Source organism: Oncorhynchus masou, chromosome 13 (genome assembly GCF_036934945.1).
Source record: "Oncorhynchus masou masou isolate Uvic2021 chromosome 13, UVic_Omas_1.1, whole genome shotgun sequence".
NCBI lineage: Eukaryota > Metazoa > Chordata > Actinopteri > Salmoniformes > Salmonidae > Oncorhynchus > Oncorhynchus masou.
Window position 1 is genome coordinate 91,227,876 of NC_088224.1, and position 21,762 is coordinate 91,249,637.

The window sequence follows — 21,762 nt, forward strand, 5'->3', positions numbered from 1 at the left end:
TGGAGAGGGTGAGAAATAGGGATGGAGAGAGAGGGTGAGAAAGAGGGATGGATAGGGGGGTGAGATAGGGATGGAGAGAGAGGGTGAGAAAGAGGGATGGAGAGAGATGTTGAGAAAGAGGGATGGAGAGAGAGGGTGAGAAAGAGGGATGGAGAGAGAGGTTGAGAAAGAGGGATGGAGAGAGAGGTTGAGAAAGAGGGATGGAGAGAGAGGTTGAGAAAGAGGGATGGAGAGAGAGGGTGAGAAAGAGGGATGAGAGAGAGGGGATGGAGAGGGGGGTGAGAGAAGAATGAAGAGAGAGGGAAGGGGGAGGGGGAGGGAGAGAGAGGGATGGAGAGAGGGAGGGTTAGAGTGGGGTGAGAGAAGGATGGAGAAGGGGGAAAGGAAAGGGGGAGAGAGAGGGATAGAGGTGGAGAGAAAGAAAGGGAGGGGAAGAGAGAGGGATGGAGGGAGGGAGAGGGGGATGGAGAGGTGAATGAGAGAGAGATAGGGAGAGAAGGGAGAGCGTGAGGGATGAGAGAGAGAGAGAAAATGATGGAACAAGGGGGAAGACAACAGCAAGGGAAATAGATAAAATGATGAGGGACAGAGAATCACTCTTTAGGTGCTCTGAGACTAGGCTGTAAACTAACCTGTTGGCTGCGTCCAGAACATGTCATTGGTTTCCTTATTGGCTAAATAAAACAAGATCTCTTGTCTGGCTAGAATGACATCATCTGTTTCCCAGAGGCTCTAGCTCAACCAAGACATCTATTCAGGTACGCGAGAGATTACTCTCTTTCTCGAATTTCAGATTCAAATGACTCTTTTAAATATTATATATTTAATTTAGCTCACATAGATGTATGAGGTATACATTTACAGAGCCTTCAGAAAGTATTCTTTTTTAAATTTATTTTACCTTTATTTAACCAGGCAAGTCAGTTAAGAACAAATTCTTATTTTCAATGGCGGCCTAGGAACAGTGGGTTAACTGCCTGTTCAGGCCTGGAAGAACGACAGATTTTGTACCTTGTCAGCTCGGGGGTTTGAACTTGCAACCTTTCGGTTACTAGTCCAATGCTCTAACCACTAGGCTACCACTAGGCTACTAACCACTAGGCTACTCCTTCCCTGTGACTTATTCCCCACTTCGTTGTATTACAGCCTGAATTAAAAATGGATCAAATTGAGGTTCTCTCACACATCTACAAACAATATCCCATAGTGACAAAATGAAAACATGTTGTATTTTTGTAAAATTTTTTGCAAATGTATTCAATATTAAATACAGAAATGGTTCATTTACATAAGTCAATATATGTTAGAATCACCTTTGGCAGCGATTATAGCTGTGAGTCTTTCTGGGTAAGTCTCTAAGAGCTTTGCACACCTGGATTGTACAATTTTTGCACATTTTTCGAATTATTCAAACACTGTCAAGTTGTTCGTTGTTCATTGCTAGACAGCCAAGTGTTGCCATATATTTTCGATTTAAGTCCAAACTCAGTAACATTCAATGTCGTCTTGGTAAGAAACTCAAGTGTATATTTGGCTTTGTGTTTTAGGTAATTGTCCTTATGAAAGGTGACGTGTTGTGTCAGTGTGTTGGATTTGCCCCAAATATAACGCTTTGTATTCAGGACAAGAAGTTAATTTTTCACAGATTTACTGTTGTAAACAGGATGCATGTTTTGGATAATTTTCATTTTGTACAGGTTTTCTTTTCATTTAGTGGAGTATTGTGGAGTAACTACAACATTGTCGATCCATCCTCAGTTTTTTCCTATCAAAGCCATTAAACTCAATAACTGTTTTTAAGTCAGAAATCCCTGGGCAGTTTCCTTCCTCTCTGGCAACTGAGTTAGGAAGGACGCCTTTATTTTTATAGCAACTGTGTAATTAATAACTTCCCCGTGATCAAAGTCATATTCAATGTCTTATTTGTATACATCTACGAACAGGTGCCCTTTGATCAGTGGTCTCTCTGGTTGCTTGAGGGACTTTAGAGAGAATTGTTTGTGTGGGGTACAGACATTTTTTTGTTTACCTTTATTTTACGAGGCAAGTCAGTTAAGAACAAATTCTGATTTTCAATAACAGCCTAACTGCCTGTTCAGGGGAAGAACGACAGATTTGTACCTTGTCAGCTCGGGGGTTTGAACTTGCAACCTTCCGGTTACTAGTCCAAACGCTCTAACCACTAGGCTACCCTGCCGCCACGAGTGGAGGCATGACTATGAGGTAGTCATTCCAAAATCACGTTAATTATTGTATACAGAGTGAGTCCATGCAACTTATTATGTGACTAGTTAAGAAAAATGTTTATTTAGGCATCGCCATAACAAAGGGTTTGAATACTTTACATTTCAGATTTACATTTTTATTAATTTGTAAACATTTGTGAAAACATAATTCCACTTTGACATTTTGGGGGTATTGTGTGTCGGCCAGTGACACAAAATCTCCATGTAATCCATTTTAAATTCAGGCTGCAAGACAACAAAATGTGGAAACAGTCATGGGGTGTGAATACTTCCTGAAGGCTCTGTATGTATATGGTTATCCATAAGTGAGTCAGACAAGCATCATAAAACACAAAAACATTATATTGAGAATAAACAAAAATGTGGAATTGAATAAGAAGAAGTTTTGGGAAGCGAGAGTTTTGGAAGCAAATCGAAGGAAGGAAGTGAGCAGACAGATCAGAGCATGCTGGGGGATTAGGCCAGGCAGAGAGGATGCTGGGAAGGCATGCTTATAGAGCCCAGTCAGAGAGAAGACACAGAGCACAAACTGTCTCTACAAAAAAAAAGACCAAAAGTGACATTAGGAGAGGAGAGGAGAGGAGAGAGGGGGAGGAGAGGACATGAGGAGAGAGGGGGAGAGGGGGAGGAGGGGGAGGAGAGGAGAGAGGGGGAGGGGGGAGGAGGACATGAGGAGAGAGGGGGAGAGGGGGAGGAGAGGACATGAGGAGAGAGGGGGAGAGGGGGAGGAGAGGACATGAGGAGAGAGGGGGAAAGGGGGAGGAGAGGACATGAGGAGAGAGACAGGGCAGCGGGGTTCTCAGGCAGGAAGCATAAAGCAGTACGTGACGACAAAAAAACAAGCCAAATGTCAAAACAGGAGCAAAAAGAAAAACAACTAAATGTCCATTAAGGGTTTACCAAAAATATAAAAGAAAGAATCATAAAAACATCAACATCAAAAAAATGCTCTTCACCTTAATTCTTCAGGGTGGAGCAGATTACCTGTTATAAATATGAGTAGCTGTTCTTTGGTTGTTCAGCAAAAAGAAACCAGAAATCAAAACGATAAAACATAACCAAACATAAAATGCTGCCTGGAATAGGAGACCCCGCATTCGGACTCCCTAGAAAATGTATTTTGTTGGGCTATGCGAGTTCAAAGTTCAACAGGAAGTGATTTTTAGGGTTTTTACACTCCCACGTGTTGACATAACAATACTGTAACAGGGTAGGAACCATAGTGTTGTCCATGTCTCTACTACTGCGGAACCCCACAGGACCTAGTCGTCACAATGGAAGGGACGAGGGGACGACGGGGGTAAGTGAAGAATTACAGTGAACAGCATTGCAGAAAAAACGACGAACAGAGGAAGAGGAAGAACTAAATCAGAGCAAAGATATCAATCAAAAATATATAGAGAGTTGAAGTCGGAAGTTTACATACACTTAGGTCAGAGTCAATAAAACTCATTTTTCAACCACTCCACACATTTCTTGTAAACAAACTATACATTTTGGCAAGTCGGTTAGGACATCTCATTTCACTTATAATTCACTGTATCACAATTCCAGGGGGTCGGAAGTTTACATATACTAAGTTGACTGTGCCTTTAAATAGCTTGGAAAATTCCAGAAAATTATGTCATGGCTTTAGAATCTTCTGATATGCTAAGTGACATCATTTGAGTCAATTGGAGGTGTACCTGTGGATGTATTTCAAGGCCTACCTTCAAACTCAGTGCCTCTTTTCTTGACATCATGGGAAAATCAAAAGAAATCAGCCAAGACCTCAAAAAAAATTGTAGTCCTCCACATGTCTGGTTCATTCTTGGGAGCAATTTTAAAACTCCTGAAGGTGCCACGTTCATCATATAAACACCATGGGACCACGCAGCCATCATACCGCTCAGGAAGGAGGAGCATTCTGTCTCCTAGAGATGAACGTACTTTTGTGCGAAAAGTGCAAATCAATCACAGAACAACAGCAAAGGACCTTGTGAAGATGCTGGAGGAAACAGGTACAAAAGTATCTATATCAACAATAAAATTAGTCCTATATTAACATAACTTGAAAGGCTGCTCAGCAAGGAAGAAGCCACTGCTCCAAAACCGCCATAAAAAAGCCAGACTACGGTTTGCAACTGCACATGGGGACAAAGATCGTACTTTTTGGAGAAATGTCCTCTGGTCTGATGAAACAAAAATAGAACTATTTGGCCATAATGACCATCGTTATTTTTGGAGGAGAAAGGCGGCGGCTTGCAAGCTGAAGAACACCATCCCAACCGTGAAGCACGGGGGTGGCAGCATCATGTTGTGGGGGTGCTTTGCTGAAGGAGGGACTGGTGCACTTCACAAAATAGAAGGCTTAGTGAGGTAGGAAAATTATGTGGATATTTTGAAGCAACATCTCAAGACATCAGTCAGGAAGTTAAAGCTTGGTCGCAATTGGGTCTTCCAAATGGACAATGACCCCAAGCAAACTTCCAAAGTTGTGGCAAAATGGTTTAAGGACAACAAAATCAAGGTATTGGAGTGGTCATCACAAAGCCCTGACCTCAATCCTATAGACAATTTGTGGGCAGAACTGAAAAAGTGTGTGCGAGCAAGGAGGCCTACAAACCTGACTCAGTTACACCAGCTCTGTCAGGAGGAATGGGCCAAAATTCACCCAACTTATTGTGGGAAGCTTGTGGAAGGCTACCCGAAACGTTTGACCCAAGTTAAACAATTTAAAGCCAATGCTATCAAATACTAATTGAATGTATGTAAACTTCTGACCCACTGGGAATGTGAAGAAAAAATTAAAAGCTGAAATAAATCTTTCTGTGTACTATTATTCTGACATTTCACATTCTTAAAATATAGTGGTGATCCTAACTGTCCTAAGACAGGGAATGTTTACTAGGATTAAATGTCAGGAATTGTGAAAAACAGAGTTGAAATGCATTTGGCTAAGGTGTATGTACACTTCGGACTTCAACTGTATATATACACTGCTCAAAAAAATAAAGGGAACACTTCAACAACACAATGTAACTCCAAGTCAATCACACTTCTGTGAAATCAAACTGTCCACTCAGGAAACAACACTGATTGAAAATACATTTCACATGCTGTTGTGCAAATGGAATAGACAACAGGTGGAAATTATAGGCAATTAGCAAGACACCCCCAATTAAGGAGTGGTTCTGCAGGTGGTAACCACAGACCACTTCTCAGTTCCTATGCTTCCTGGCTGATGTTTTGGTCACTTTTGAATGCTGTCGGTGCTTTCACTCTAGTGGTAGCATGAGACGGAGTCTACAACCCACGCAAGTGGCTCAGGTAGTGCAGCTCATCCAGGATGGTACATCAATGCGAGCTGTGGCAAGAAGGTTTGCTGTGTCTGTCAGTGTAGTGTCCAGAGCATGGAGGCGCTACCAGGAGACAGGCCAGTACATCAGGAGATGTGGAGGAGGCCGTAGGAGGGCAACAACCCAGCAGCAGGACCGCTACCTCCGCCTTTGTGCAAGGAGGAGCAGGAGGAGCACTGCCAGAGCCCTGCAAAATGACCCCCAGCAGGCCACAAATGAGCATGTGTCTGCTCAAACGGTCAGAAACAGACTCCATGAGGGTGGTATGAGGGCCCAACGTCCACAGGTGGGGGTTGTGCTTACAGCTCAACAACGTGCAGGACATTTGGCATATGCCAGAGAACACCAAGATTGGCAAATTCGCCACTGGCGCCCTGTGCTCTTCACAGATGAAAGCAGGTTCACACTGAGCACCTGTGACAGACGTGACAGAGTCTGGAGACGCCGTGGAGAACGTTCTGCTGCCTGCAACATCCTCCAGCATGACCGGTTTGGCGGTGGGTCAGTCATGGTGTGGGGTGGCATTTCTTTGGGGGGCCGCACAGCCCTCCATGTGCTCGCCAGAGGTAGCCTGACTGCCATTAGGTACCGAGATGAGAGATGACCCCTTGTGAGACCATATGCTGGTGCGGTTGGCCCTGGGTTCCTCCTAATGCAAGACAATGCTTGACCTCATGTGGCTGGAGTGTGTCAGCAGTTCCTGCAAGAGGAAGGCATTGATGCTATGGACTGGCCCGCCCGTTCCCCAGACCTGAATCCAATTGAGCACATCTGGGACATCATGTCTCGCTCCATCCATCAACGCCACGTTGCACCACAGACTGTCCAGGAGATGGTGGATGTTTAGTCCAGGTCTGGGAGGAGATCCCTCAGGAGACCATCCGCCACCTCATCAGGAGCATGCCCAGGCGTTGTAGGGAGGACATACAGGCACGTGGAAACCACACACACCACTGAGCTTCATTTTTAACTTGTTTTAAGGACATTACATCAAAGTTGGATCAGCCTGTAGTGTGGTTTTCCACTTTCATTTTGAGTATGACTCCAAATCCAGACCTCCATGGGTTGATAAATTTGATTTCCATTGATCATTTTTGTGTGATTTTGTTGTCAGCACATTCAACTATGTAAAGAAAAAAGCATTTAATAAGAATATTTCATTTATTCAGATCTAGGATGTGTTATTTTAGTGTTCCCTTTATTTTTTGAGCAGTGTATATATATATATATATATACAGTGCCTTGCGAAAGTATTCGGCCCCCTTGAACTTTGCGACCTTTTGCCACATTTCAGGCTTCAAACATAAAGATATAAAACTGTAATTTTTGTGAAGAATCAACAACAAGTGGGACACAATCATGAAGTGGAACGACATTTATTGGATATTTCAAACTTTTTTAACAAATCAAAAACTGAAAAATTGGGCGTGCAAAATTATTCAGCCCTTTTACTTTCAGTGCAGCAAACTCTCTCCAGAAGTTCAGTGAGGATCTCTGAATGATCCAATGTTGACCTAAATGACTAATGATGATAAATACAATCCACCTGTGTGTAATCAAGTCTCCGTATAAATGCACCTGCACTGTGATAGTATCAGAGGTCCGTTAAAAGAGCAGAGAGCATCATGAAGAACAAGGAACACACCAGGCAGGTCCGAGATACTGTTGTGAAGAAGTTTAAAGCCGGATTTAGATACAAAAAGATTTTCCAAACTTTAAACATCCCAAGGAGCACTGTGCAAGCGATAATATTGAAATGGAAGGAGTATCAGACCACTGCAAATCTACCAAGACCTGGCCGTCCCTCTAAACTTTCAGCTCATACAAGGAGAAGACTGATCAGAGATTCAGCCAAGAGGCCCATGATCACTCTGGATGAACTGCAGAGATCTACAGCTGAGGTGGGAGACTCTGTCCATAGAACAACAATCAGTCGTATATTGCACAAATCTGGCCTTTATGGGAGTGGCAAGAAGAAAGACATTTCTTAAAGATATCCATAAAAAGTGTTGTTTAAAGGTTGCCACAAGCCACCTGGGAGACACACCAAACATGTGGAAGAAGGTGCTCTGGTCAGATGAAACCAAAATTGAACTTTTTGGCAACAATGCAAAACGTTATGTTTGGCGTAAAAGTAACACAGCTCATCACCCTGACCACACCATCCCCACTGTCAAACATGGTGGTGGCAGCATCATGGTTTGGGCCTGCTTTTCTTCAGCAGGGACAGGGAAGATGGTTAAAATTGATGGGAAGATGGATGGAGCCAAATACAGGACCATTCTGGAAGAAAACCTGATGGAGTCTGCAACAGACCTGAGACTGGGACGGAGATTTGTCTTCCAACAAGACAATGATCCAAAACATAAAGCAAAATCTACAAAGGAATGGTTCAAAAATAAACATATCCAGGTGTTAGAATGGCCAAGTCAAAGTCCAGACCTGAATCCAATCGAGAATCTGTGGAAAGAACTGAAAACTGCTGTTCACAAATGCTCTCCATCCAACCTCACTGAGCTCAAGCTGTTTTGCAAGGAGGAATGGGAGAAAATGTCAGTCTCTCGATGTGCAAAACTGATAGAGACATACCCCAAACGACTTACAGCTATAATCGCAGCAAAAGGTGGCGCTACAAAGTATTAACTTAAGGGGGCTGAATAATTTTGCACGCCCAATTTTTCAGTTTTTGATTTGTTAAAAAAGTTTGAAATATCCAATAAATGTCGTTCCACTTCATGATTGTGTCCCACTTGTTGATTCTTCACAAAAAAATACAGTTTTATATCTTTATGTTTGAAGCCTGAAATGTGGCAAAAGGTCGCCAAGTTCAAGGGGGCCGAATACTTTCGCAAGGCACTGTAGATATATATATATATATATATATATATAGAGAGAGAGACATAGAGATACAGTATATATATATAGAGTGAGTAATAGAGAGGGCGGGGGGGTATTCCTACCAGTAGAAACAAACAACACACCTTCTTTAAAAACAAAATTAAACTGGTTGCTGCATATCTCACATGCAAACAGGTCAGGCATGTTGCAGTGAACGTGAATGAAGACAATGGAGCCAAAACAAAAACGAAACAAGAAGACAGAAGGGTTAAGAAAACCAAACCAACAACAGGTGCAAAAAAGGAAAAACAACAGAGCAAATTATCAAAGCATTTCTTTGTGCCCCAAAACCCAGACCCAACAGCGCTGAGAGGAGAGGACCACAGTGACAGGGAATAACATGGTACTGTTCTATTGAGAGGAGAGGACCACAGTGACAGGGAATAACATGGTACTGTTCTATTGAGAGGAGAGGACCACAGTGACAGGGAATAACATGGTACTGTTCTATTGAGAGGAGAGGACCACAGTGACAGGGAATAACATGGTACTGTTCTATTGAGAGGAGAGGACCACAGTGACAGGGAATAACATGGTACTGTTCTATTGAGAGAAGAGGAGAAGACCACAGTGACTGGGAATAACATGGTACTGCTCTATTGAGAGGAGAGGACCACAGTAACTGGGAATAACATGGTACTGTTCTATTGAGAGGAGAGGACCACAGTGACAGGGAATAACATGGTACTGTTCTATTGAGAGGAGAGGACCACAGTGACAGGGAATAACATGGTACTGTTCTATTGAGAGAAGAGGAGAAGACCACAGTGACTGGGAATAACATGGTACTGCTCTATTGAGAGGAGAGGACCACAGTGACTGGGAATAACATGGTACTGTTCTATTGAGAGGAGAGGACCACAGTGACAGGGAATAACATAGTACTGTTCTATTGAGAGGAGACCACAGTGACAGGGAATAACATGGTACTGTTCTATTGAGAGGAGAGGACCACAGTGACAGGGAATAACATGGTACTGTTCTATTGAGAGAAGAGGAGAAGACCACAGTGACTGGGAATAACATGGTACTGCTCTATTGAGAGGAGAGGACCACAGTGACTGGGAATAACATGGTACTGTTCTATTGAGAGGAGAGGACCACAGTGACAGGGAATAACATGGTACTGTTCTATTGAGAGGAGAGGAGAGGACCACAGTGACAGGGAATAACATGGTACTGTTCTATTGAGAGGAGAGGACCACAGTGACAGGGAATAACATGGTACTGTTCTATTGAGAGGAGAGGACCACAGTGACAGGGAATAACATGGTACTGTTCTATTGAGAGGAGAAGACCACAGTGACTGGGAATAACATGGTACTGCTCCACTGAGAGGAGAGGACTACAGTAACTGGGAATAACATGGTACTGCTCCACTGAGAGGAGAGGACCACAGTAACAGGGAATAACATGGTACTGCTCCACTGAGAGGAGTAACTGGGAATAACATGGTACTGCTCCACTGAGAGGAGAGGACTACAGTAACTGGGAATAACATGGTACTGCTCCACTGAGAGGAGAGAAGAGGACCACAGTAACTGGGAATAACATGGTACTGATCTATTGAGAGGAGAGGACCACAGTAACAGGGAATAACATGGTACTGCTCCACTGAGAGGAGAGGACCACAGTAACTGGGAATAACATGGTACTGCTCCACTGAGAGGAGAGGACTACAGTAACTGGGAATAACATGGTACTGCTCCACTGAGAGGAGAGAAGAGGACCACAGTAACTGGGAATAACATGGTACTGCTCCATTGAGAGGAGAGGACCACAGTGACAGGGAATAACATGGTACTGTTCTATTGAGAGGAGAGGACCACAGTAGTTGGGAATATCAGATAACAGTCTCTAAAAGGACCAGTGAGGGAGGACAGTCATCAGAGATAACAGACTCTAAAGGGACCAGGGAGGGAGGACAGTCATCAGAGATAACAGTCTCTAATGGGACCAGGGAGGGAGGGAGGACAGTCATCAGAGATAACAGTCTCTAAAGGGACTAGGGATTGAGGACAGTCATCAGAGATAACAGTCTCTAAAGGGACTAGGGAGGAAGGACAGTCATCTGAGATAACAGACTCTAAAGGGACCAGGGAGGGAGGACAGTCATCAGAGATAACAGTCTCTAATGGGACCAGGGAGGGAGGGAGGACAGCCATCTGAGATAACAGTCTCCAAAGGGACTAGGGAGGGAGGACAGTCATCAGAGATAACAGTCTCTAAAGGGATTAGTGAGGGAGGACAGTCATCTGAGATAACAGACTCTAAAGGGACTAGTGAGGGAGGGAAGACAATCATCAGAGATAACAGTCTCTAAAGGGACCAGGGAGGGAGGACAGTCATCTGAGATGTATCTGCAAGCTGCTAACATTACAGGGTCACCCAAGGTGACTAGAGGTCCATATTACAGCAAACTGAGAGAAAGAGAAGAGGCTACAGTATCTTATATTAAACCACATTCTGAAAATGAGAAAACTGTTGAAACCAGTGGCCAGTCAGTCACCAGTCCTCTGTGGCTCAGCTGGTAGAGCACTGAGCCACAGATATTATACATATTACTGTCAGTTTGACAAAAATAAATACAACCAATAGAAGGGTCTTAGAGCCTTTCACCCTGGCTGGCAATTCATTAAATGGGGAGGCCCTTTCTATTTCTATGGTCTGATCTACAGATTCTATTTCTATGTTCTGATTTACATATTCTATTTCTATGTTCTGATCTACAGATTATATTTCTATGTTCTGATCTACAGATTATATTTCTATGGTCTGATCTACAGATTCTATTTTTATGTTCTGATCTACAGATTCTATGTTCTGATCTACATATTCTATTTCTATGTTCTGATCTACAGATTATATTTCTATGTTCTGCTCTACAGATTCTATTTCTATGTTCTGATCTACAGATTCTATTTCTATGTTCTGATCTACAGATTCTATTTCTAGGTTCCCCAGCAGTACAAGCAGCCTTTTGTTTCAAGGTTCCTACATGGTAAATAAAGGTGGGGGTCAGGTAATGCTAGGCTACAGTGTGAATCGGTTACATTAGACTCGCTTTATGTCTCTCTCTCTCTCTCTCTCTCTCTCTCTAACTCTCTACCTCTCTCTCTCTCTCTCTCTACCTATCTCTCTTCCTCTCTCTCTCTACCTCTCTCTCTCTCTCTTTCTCTCTCTAACTCTCTCTCTCTACCTCTCTCTCTCTAACTATCTCTCTTCCTCTCTCTCTCTACCTCTCTCTCTCTCTCTCTCTCTTTCGCTCTCTCCCTCCCTATATCTCTCTCTCTCTTTGCACAGTACCTCTATCTCTTCTGCACACAGGGACATGCCACTTGACCTAGATGTAGTTCTCACCATGGCAACGCAGCTAGCATCCTGTTGTTATGAAGCAGTGCAGTCAGGTCACTATTATAACACATTATCAGTCTATTATGAGTCCTTGTAAAAGCCGTTATAAACCCATTATGTGTGTTTAGTTTCTGCCTGCAAAGCCCAACGCCCCAAAAGACAATATGTCTACGTCTGACAGTGACTGTAAATGAATTTTAAGACAAGTGGAAACGCATTAGTTTTCTTTGTTAAAAAAAAAAAAAAAAAAAATCTCTGGTATTGATTTGTTCACGGGAACTTTACACCAAAAGGAATAGTTTTGTCATTGTATGAAAGAGCAAGAGGAAACTCAACAGCTCTCCGCTCTCCAACCATATTCTACCTACTCTGCACTGCTGGGATAAGCCATGGGGACAAAGACACACAACAGAGGTTTAAAGGAGAGGTTTTTTTTGATTTGAGTTACGGGGTGCATGCTGGGTAGGATGGGGGAGGGATGGACCGGGGGGGGGGGGTCAGGTGATGGATAAAAACCTTTCATGACATTAGGATCTGTGAGGTTCCGCCAACACATCATTGAGATCATAGCCTGGAGTCTGTCCTCTTCCTCTTCATCATCGTCCAGCGAGGGAGCACGGCTGCCCGTGGTGTGGTGGTAGTTTATAGTCACTGCTATATAACCAGGTAATAATACACACAGATAACACAGTTAAACATATAGCACAGCGCCATCTATAGGCCTGGTGGTGTGGTGGTAGTTTACAGTCACTGCTATATACCAGGCGATGCCCCCCCCCAGTGTACGGTCTGGAGTGGGAAGTCGCGAGTTCTGCTGGTCGGTTACTGTGTAAAGTCTGCCCCAGAAAGCCAATGTAAATCACGATCGCCAGAACGTTTATTATGATGAAGTTCAATCCCCACATTTAATTATTTTACAGTTTGCTACAAATTGAGATGTTTCATTAAATAATGATCCATTCTGACTACTACATTTGTCGTCACACAGGACCACGTGCTGACACAGACCAATCACGGGCCGGCAGGCTACGAGGAAGCTCCATAGTCATTAAGGTTGACTCTCTCAGGCAGGATGAAAACGACTACATCGACCATGATCCTTAGCGACTTTTCTGGTGCCATTCAGTACTTCTGGCTTCATGCACCATCTGGAGTTTTCCATAGGAATACCTGGATGACGTCCGCGCTATCACCATCTACTGGTTTTAATGTCCATGGATAAAACACACAGGGAACACAGTTATACATACAGAACAGCGCCACCTATAGGTCTGGAGGGATCCTTACATTCTCTACTGTTTACATCCTCTACCGTGTACAGCCTCTACCGTCTACAGCCTCTACCATGTACAGCCTCTACCGTCTACAGCCTCTACCGTCTACAGGCTCTACCGTCTACAGTCTCTGTCGTTTACAGGCTCTACCGTGTACAGCCTCTACCGTCTACAGTCTCTACCGTCTACAGCCTCTACCGTCTATAGCCTCTACCGTGTACAGCCTCTACCGTGTACAGCCTCTACCGTGTACAGCCTCTACCGTCTACAGCCTCTACCGTCTACAGTCTCTACCGTCTACAGCCTCTACCGTGTACAGCCTCTACCGTCTACAGCCTCTACCGTGTACAGCCTCTACCATCTACAGCCTCTACCATCTACAGCCTCTACCGTGTACAGCCTCTACCATCTACAGCCTCTACCGTGTACAGACTCTACCGTGTACAGACTCTACCGCTTGCAGTCTCTGCAGTTTACAGCAGACAGACAAACCAAAGAAAATAGTGAATTCAAACAACCAGAACGCTCAGGATAGATAGCTCCTGTAACTCTCTGTCCATTCTCTCGCTGCGTAACGATACCTACTGTTTGCTAAACATAAACATAGATGCAAAGAGACGCACTCAACAGCAGACAGAGAGGACAAGAAGAACTTTTACAGTGAAGTCTATCATGCATGTCCAAGGATGGGGTGTGTGTGTGTGTGTGTGTGTGTGTGTGTGTGTGTGTGTGTGTGTGTGTGTGTGTGTGTGTGTGTGTGTGTGTGTGTGTGTGTGTGTGTGTGTGTGTGTGTGTGTGTGTGTTGGGAGGAGGGGGTCACTCACTAGAGTCGTGGTGGCGTCCAGGGTAGACAATGCGGAACACATAGTCAGCTGCTGTCTGCTCCTCTCCCTCCTGATCTACCAGCCTGGCAGTCTGCTCCTCTCCCTCCTGATCTACCAGCCTGGCAGTGCTGGTCCTCTTCCTTAGCTTAGGAAACACCTTACCCTGGAATAAACACACACACATGCACACACACATGCACACAAGCACATATATAGGCGCATGCACGTACGCAAACACAGACACACACAGATAAATGCATACACACACACACACACACACACACACATACAAACACACGCACGCAAACAAACAAACACACACGCGCGCATGCTCACACAGACACACACATGTTTTACACTGTCACGGGATTCAGCAACAATTTATAGTTTACAGTATGTATGTATGTATAGTTGATTGTTGTAGTTACGGTTCTGTTGTTCTGGTAGCTCAGTTAGAAAGGGAGTGAATTTGATTCCTGGGACCACCCCTACGTATCGTGTACGCAACATGACTGATTGTAAGTCGCTTTGGATAAAAGCTGAGTGGAATATATATGTATAGTACCAGTCAAAAGTTTGGACCTACACACCTACTCATTCAAGGGTTGTTCTTAATTTGTATTATTTTCTACATTGTAGAATAATACTGAAGACATCAACACTATGAAATAACAGATATGGAATCATGTAGTAACCAAAATAGTGTTAAATGATTATTCAAAGTAGCCACCCTTTTCCTTGATGACAGCTTTGCACACTCTTGGCATTCTCTCAACCAGCTTCAAGAGGGAGTCACCTGGAATGCATTTCAATTAACAGGTGTGCCTTGTTAAAAGTTAATTTGTGGAATGAATTTCCTTCTTAATTATTTGAGCCAATCAGATGTGTTGTGACTAAGTAGTGGTGGAACACAGAAGATAGTCCTATTTTGTAAAAGACCAAGACCATATTATGGCAAGAACAGCTCAAATAAGCAAAGAGAAATGACAGTCCATCATTACTTTAAGACATGAAGGTCACTCAATATGGAAAATGTCAAGAACTTTGAAAGTTCCTTCAAGTGCAGTCGCAAAAACCATCAAGCGCTGAGGAAACTTGCTCTCATGAGGACCGCCACAGGAAGACCTAGAGTTACCTCTGCTGCGGAGGATCAGTTCATTAGAGTTACCAAACTCAGAAATTGCAGACCAAATAAATGGGTCACAGAGTTCAAGTAACAGACACATCTCAACATCAACTGTTCAGAGGAGACTGTGTGAATCAGGCCTTCGTGGTCAAATTGCTACAAAGAACCACTACTAAAGGACACCAATAAGAATAAGAGACTTGCTTGGACCAAGAAACACGAGTAATGGACATTAGACCTGTGGAAATCTGTCCTTTGGTCTGATGGGTCCAAATTTGAGATTTTTGGATGATCCCTGCATGTGTGGTTCTCTCCGTGAAGCATGGAGGAGGAGGTGTGATGGTGTGGGGGTGCTTTACTGGTGACACTGTCAGTGATTTATTTAGAATTCAAGGCACAGCTTAACCAGCATGGTTTCCACAGCATTCTGCAGCAATACGCCATCCCATCTGATTTGCACTTAGTCCCACTATCATTTGTTTTTCAACAGGACAATGACCCAACACACCTCCAGGCTGTGTAAGGGCTATTTGACCAAAAAAGAGAGTGATTGAGTGTTGCATCAGATGACCTGGCCTCCACAATCACCTGACCTCAACCCAATTGAGATGGTTTGGGATGAGTTGGACCGCAGAGTGAAGGAAATGCAGCCAACAAGTGCTCAGCATATGTGGGAACTCCTTCAAGACTATTGGAAAAGCATTCCAGGTGAAGCTGGTTGAGAGAATGCCAAGAGTGTGCAAAGCTGTCATCAATGCAAAGGGTGGCTACTTTGAAGAATCTCAAATATAAAAAAAGATATATTTTGATTTGGTTACTACATGATTCCATGTGTTATTTTATAGTTTTGATGTCTTCACTATTATTCTACAGTGTAGAAAATAGTAAAAATAAAGAAAAACCCTTGAATGAGTAGGTGTGTCTAAACTTTTGACTGGTACTATGTATTATTATTATAGAGTGGCAGGCAGCCTAGCTGTTAAGAGGGTTGGGTCAGTAACCAAAAAGTTGCTGGTTCGAATCCCCGAGCCGACTAGGTGAAAAATCTGGCGATGTGCCCTTGAGCAAGGCACTTAACACTAATAATAGCGTCTGCTAAAATGTCAATGTAAATATTATTATGGCCTTTTACCTCTCTGTGACCAGAGTGGTGTTGTATCTGTTCTGGGGTCAGTTCTTAGTAACACGCACTTACTACTTACCTTACCTCTCTGTTTATATGATATTGTACTAGATCTGATCTGAGGCCAGTGGTTAATAGCACACACCTTGCCTCTCTGGCTCCAGAGTGGAGGCTCCAGCTGACCGCGCGGAAGCAGGCCCGTCTCCAGGCAGGACAGAAAGGCCAAAAGGTGGCCGCCGGGAGGGAAGTGGAGGGGGGGGCGCTGGATACCATCCTGATTAACCAGCACCAACGTCCCACCACAGTCAGCTATTGGGGGAGAGAGGGAGGGGGATGGGGAGAGAGAGAGAGAAGGGGAGACGGAAGTAGGTAGAGAGAGGTAGAGAAAGAGGGGGAGGTTGGAGAGAGAGAGAGGTAGATATGGAAAGAAAGGGTGTGAAAATAGAGACAGAAATTGAGACGAGCGGTAATGGGGGCGGGTGAAGGGGTGGGAGTCGCTAAGATAAATGAGGCGAAGTGAGCAGCGAAGTGAGCAGCTATATCCTCCTGCCCTCCACCCAGACCTGTTAAACCCTCATTTACTTAATAACCGCAACCAGGAAATGAACCCTTCCTCAAAACCACTGATCTATAGCTTAATGGACACAGTCATAAAACACACAGCCCTCCAATGGCAGCATCCCAAATAGCACCCTGTTCCCCTATGGGGCCCTGGTTAAATAGCATCCTGTTCCTGGTTAAATAGCCACTCCCTGTTCCCTAGGGCCCTGGTTATAGGGGGGCCCTGGTTAAATGGCACCCTGTTCCCTATTGAAATAGCATCCTGTTCCCTACCCTGGTTAAATCACAAGCCCTGGTTAGATAGACTGTAATAGGTTGGTTAAATGTGTAGGGGATATGTGATGACTGTAACAGGTTATGTGTGTGTGTGTGTGTGTGTGTGTGTGTGTGAGACTCACGCCGCTGGTGACAGTGAATGCACACGACCTGTCGCAAAGGCACGGTCAACGCATAGTCCCAATAGATACTGAGAGAGAGAGAGAGAGAGAGAGAGAGAGAGAGAGAGAGAGAGAGAGAGAGAGAGAGAGAGAGAGAGAGAGAGAGAGAGAGAGAGAGAGAGAGAGAGAGAGAGAGAGAGAGAGAGAGAGAGAGAGAGAGAGAGAGAGAGAGAGAGAGAGAGAGAGAGAGAGAGAGAGAGAGAGAGAGAGAGAGAGAGAGAGGAGAGAGAGAGAGAGAGAGAGAGAGAGAGAGAGAGAGAGAGAGAGAAAGAGAGAGAGAGAGGGAGAAAAGTGAGTGAATTAAATGATTACATTTTATGAAAAGGTAGACTAATCTAACAAAAACCCACTCCATTTGGGCATGGGTAAGAGCTTGATCCAGGGTGTACTGGTAGTTGTTAGGGGGCGACACATTATACACAATGTATATACAGCAAGCATGTGAATATGGATGCATCCGAAATGGAACCCTTTTCGAAAGTGCACTACTTTTGAGGGCTCTGGTCAAACGTAGCACACTTTATAAATAATTGGCTGTATGTGCTCTGGTCAAAAGTAGTGCACTACATAGGGAATAGAATAGTCCCAGCCATTTGGGACTGTCACGTCCTGACCATAGAGAGCCCTTATTTTCTATGGTAGAGTAGGTCAGGGCGTGACTGGGGGTTTAGTCTAGTTTATTATTTCTATGTGGGGTTCTAGTTTTGTTTTTCTATGTTTGAAGATTTTGTATGATTCCCAATTCGAGGCAGCTGGTAATCGTCGTCTCTAATTGGGGATCATATTTAGGTAGCTTTGTTCCACCTGTGTTTTTTTGGGATATTGTTTATGGCTAGTTGAATGTCAGCACTCCATTGTTGTCACGGTTTCCGTTATTGTTTTGTGTGTTTCACTAAATAAAGACGTGGTCACGCTGCACATTGGTCCCAGTATGCTTCAAACGATGGTGACATGAGACTGGGCCCCTATGTCTTTCCACTGTGTACCCATCTCTTCTCCAGGTCACTGTCCTCCAGGGTTCGGGTTAGTCTATATTTTTCTGATAAATATGGTAAATATATGAATATGTCTAGAGAATTACCCCTGCTGAGGGCGCTGCGGAACATTTTTTCACATTTTCCCTTGTTTATGTACTGTCAGAAATATATATTGTTCATTCAACTAATAATTATTTAGTAGCCTTTCTTTAGTTTACTTAACCTTTCAGTGACAGTGTTACCTGAACTTAAAAAACCTTAGCTAGCTGTCAGGATTTGGCAAGGGTTGTTCCGGGTTTTGGTCACTAGATGCCCCCATTGTGCTTTTTGACCTTATGTTTTTTCCCTTGTTCCCCATTATTATTTGCACCTGTGCCTCGTTTCCCCTGATTGTATTTAAACCCTTAGTTTCCCTCAGTTCTGTGCTCTGTGTTTGTATGTTAGCACCCAGCCCTAGTGTTCTGTGTATTCTTGTCGATTCCGGTGGATGCTCTTGTGGAATTCTGTTTTTGTTTTTGAGTATCTCTTGAGGCTTTTTTGTGCTATTCCTACCACCTTTTGTATTTGCCATTTTTTGTATTTAAGGACTTCTCCTTTTTACTTTATTAAATACACCGTCTTAAGTACTGCTGTGTCTGCCTCATCTTCTGGGTTCTGCTGACTATTCGTGCTCAGTTGGTTAAGTGACTGTTTCAACTCCGGAGACCCAGGTTCGTACTAGCCAAATCTTAGCTCCAACTTGAGAAAACTTTGCCAAAAATTGAACCCACAAACACAGTCAGTTGGTTAAGTGACTGTTTCTCACTCCGGAGACCCAGGTTCGTAACCGGGTCCTGACACTAGCCAAATCTTAGCTCCAACTTGAGAAAACTTTGCCAAAAATGTATTTAGGGACACCCACAAACACAGTGCATTTAACATACAATGTTTTCAACGTACATATTTAGTTGAATCAACTAGATTTATTTGTTTTGTTTTACAGTATGTGCATGTTTGTATTCTTCTTAGCCAGCCTCCTTCTTGTATCACTGTCCGGCTGGAGCCACTCAACTATCTCCATCAGCACAGCCTGAGGGTCTCAGCCAATCAGCTGGTGCCCTCTCGCCCCACACTGTGAACATGAGCGGATCATGCACCCTCTGATTGGCTAAGAATGCCGATGCACGTTCGCTCTTGCTTCCATATAAATAGAACCCAGTCTCAAACTGGGTTGAATTACAGTGCAAATCAGAGGAGGATTTACGGCAGTGTGTTCACAGAGTGTGTGGGTGTTTGTGTGGGTGTTTGTGTGCGTGTTTGTGTTTGTGTGTAAACTTTTCTATTAGCATGAGTGTTATTTTTCAATAACTTTTAGTCATCTGCCTCTTAATTTCTGGAGCCGTGTAGTCCACTTGTCATTCCAATCCCCTTGCATGTGTGTGCATGTGTGTGTGCGTGCGTGTGTTTGTGTGCGTGTACTATTACTGTTAGTAGTAGTTTGCCAGTATTGTTCCCTGTAATGTTATTACTGATATTATTACTGTCCCGGTCCTATTCCTCCTCTCCATTGGTCATCACCAATACATTCCTCTATATACATGTTATTACTGATATTATTACTGTCCCGGTCCTATTCCTCCTCTCCATTGGTCGTCACCAATACATTCCTCTATATACATGTTATTACTGATATTATTACTGTCCCGGTCCTATTCCTCCTCTCCATTGGTCGTCACCAATACATTCCTCTATATACATGTTATTAGATTGCATTCAGGAAGCCTAGTGGTTAGAGGCAGGAAGCCTAGTGGTTAGAGGCAGGAAGCCTAGTGGTTAGAGGCAGGTAGCCTAGTGGTTAGAGGCAGGTAGCCTAGTGGTTAGAGGCAGGTAGCCTAGTGGTTAGAGGCAGGTAGCCTAGTGGTTAGAGGAGGCAGGGAGCCTAGTGGTTAGAGGAGGCAGGTAGCCTAGTGGTTAGAGGCAGGTAGCCTAGTGGTTAGAGAGGCAGGTAGCTAATCCTCCCTCCCCCTCCCCCCTCCTCCCCTCTCTGCAGATGACTTCGTCAACCATTTTGAAAAGAAGGTCGACGACATACAAGTCAAAGCCACCGCTGGTTCTGCTCACACTGCCCCTACCCTCTCTGACCTCTTTCTTTCTTCCAGATGAAATCCTCTTCCAAAACTCTCGACCCTAATCCCCTCCTCTCTCCTCCAGACCATTTCCAGCTCTGTCTTCTCTGCATCACGGATCCGCACTGCTAAAGCTAACTCTCTCTCCTCTGCTCTCATCCTTCTAGACCTATCGGCTGCCTTCGAACTCAGATCCTCCTCTCCACCCTCCCGAGTTGGGCATCTCCGACGCTGACGTCCTACCTGACAGGTCGCTCCTACCAGGTGGCGTAGAATCTGGTTAGAGAGGCAGGTAGCCTAGTGGTTAGAGGAGGCAGGGAGCCTAGTGGTTAGAGAGGCAGGTAGCCTAGTGGTTAGAGAGGCAGGTAGTCTAGTGGTTAGAGAGGCAGGTAGCCTAGTGGTTAGAGAGGCAGGTAGCCTAGTGGTTAGAGGAGGCAGGTAGCCTAGTGGTTAGAGAGGCAGGTAGCCTAGTGGTTAGAGGAGGCAGGTAGCCTAGTGGTTAGAGAGGCAGGTAGCCTAGTGGTTAGAGGGGGCAGGTAGCCTAGTGGTTAGAGGCAGGTAGCCTAGTGGTTAGAGGCAGGTAGCCTAGTGGTTAGAGGAGGCAGGTAGCCTAGTGGTTAGAGGCAGGTAGCCTAGTGGTTAGAGAGGCAGGTAGCCTAGTGGTTAGAGGAGGCAGGTAGCCTAGTGGTTAGAGAGGCAGGTAGCCTAGTGGTTAGAGGAGGCAGGTAGCCTAGTGGTTAGAGAGGCAGGTAGCCTAGTGGTTAGAGGGGGCAGGTAGCCTAGTGGTTAGAGGCAGGTAGCCTAGTGGTTAGAGGAGGCAAGTAGCCTAGTGGTTAGAGGCAGTTAGCCTAGTGGTTAGAGGAGGAATGTAGCCTAGTGGTTAGAGAGGCAGGTAGCCTAGTGGTTAGAGGAGGCAGGTAGCCTAGTGGTTAGAGAGGCAGGTAGCCTAGTGGTTAGAGGGGGCAGGTAGCCTAGTGGTTAGAGGAGGCAGGTAGCCTAGTGGTTAGAGAGGCAGGTAGCCTAGTGGTTAGAGGGGGCAGGTAGCCTAGTGGTTAGAGGCAGGTAGCCTAGTGGTTAGAGGCAGGTAGCCTAGTGGTTAGAGGCAGGTAGCCTAGTGGTTAGAGGCAGGTAGCCTAGTGGTTAGAGGAGGCAGGGAGCCTAGTGGTTAGAGGAGGCAGGTAGCCTAGTGGTTAGAGGCAGGTAGCCTAGTGGTTAGAGAGGCAGGTAGCCTAGTGGTTAGAGGAGGCAGGTAGCCTAGTGGTTAGAGAGGCAGGTAGCCTAGTGGTTAGAGGGGGCAGGTAGCCTAGTGGTTAGAGGCAGGTAGCCTAGTGGTTAGAGGCAGGTAGCCTAGTGGTTAGAGGCAGGTAGCCTAGTGGTTAGAGGAGGCAGGTAGCCTAGTGGTTAGAGGCAGGTAGCCTAGTGGTTAGAGAGGCAGGTAGCCTAGTGGTTAGAGGAGGCAGGTAGCCTAGTGGTTAGAGAGGCAGGTAGCCTAGTGGTTA

The 21,762-nt window shown here is 44.7% G+C and overlaps 1 protein-coding gene across 1 annotated transcript in view; it reads right to left on the reverse strand.

The window, feature by feature from the left end:
* LOC135553214 (small G protein signaling modulator 2-like) overlaps window positions 1-21,762 on the reverse strand; it is a 295,429-nt gene that overhangs the window by 48,636 nt on the left and 225,031 nt on the right. Inside the window, 4 exon segments of the mRNA XM_064985388.1 lie at window positions 12,353-12,490; window positions 13,935-14,097; window positions 16,329-16,492; window positions 17,143-17,210. Of these exon segments, the coding sequence (XP_064841460.1) occupies window positions 12,353-12,490; window positions 13,935-14,097; window positions 16,329-16,492; window positions 17,143-17,210 (533 nt within the window).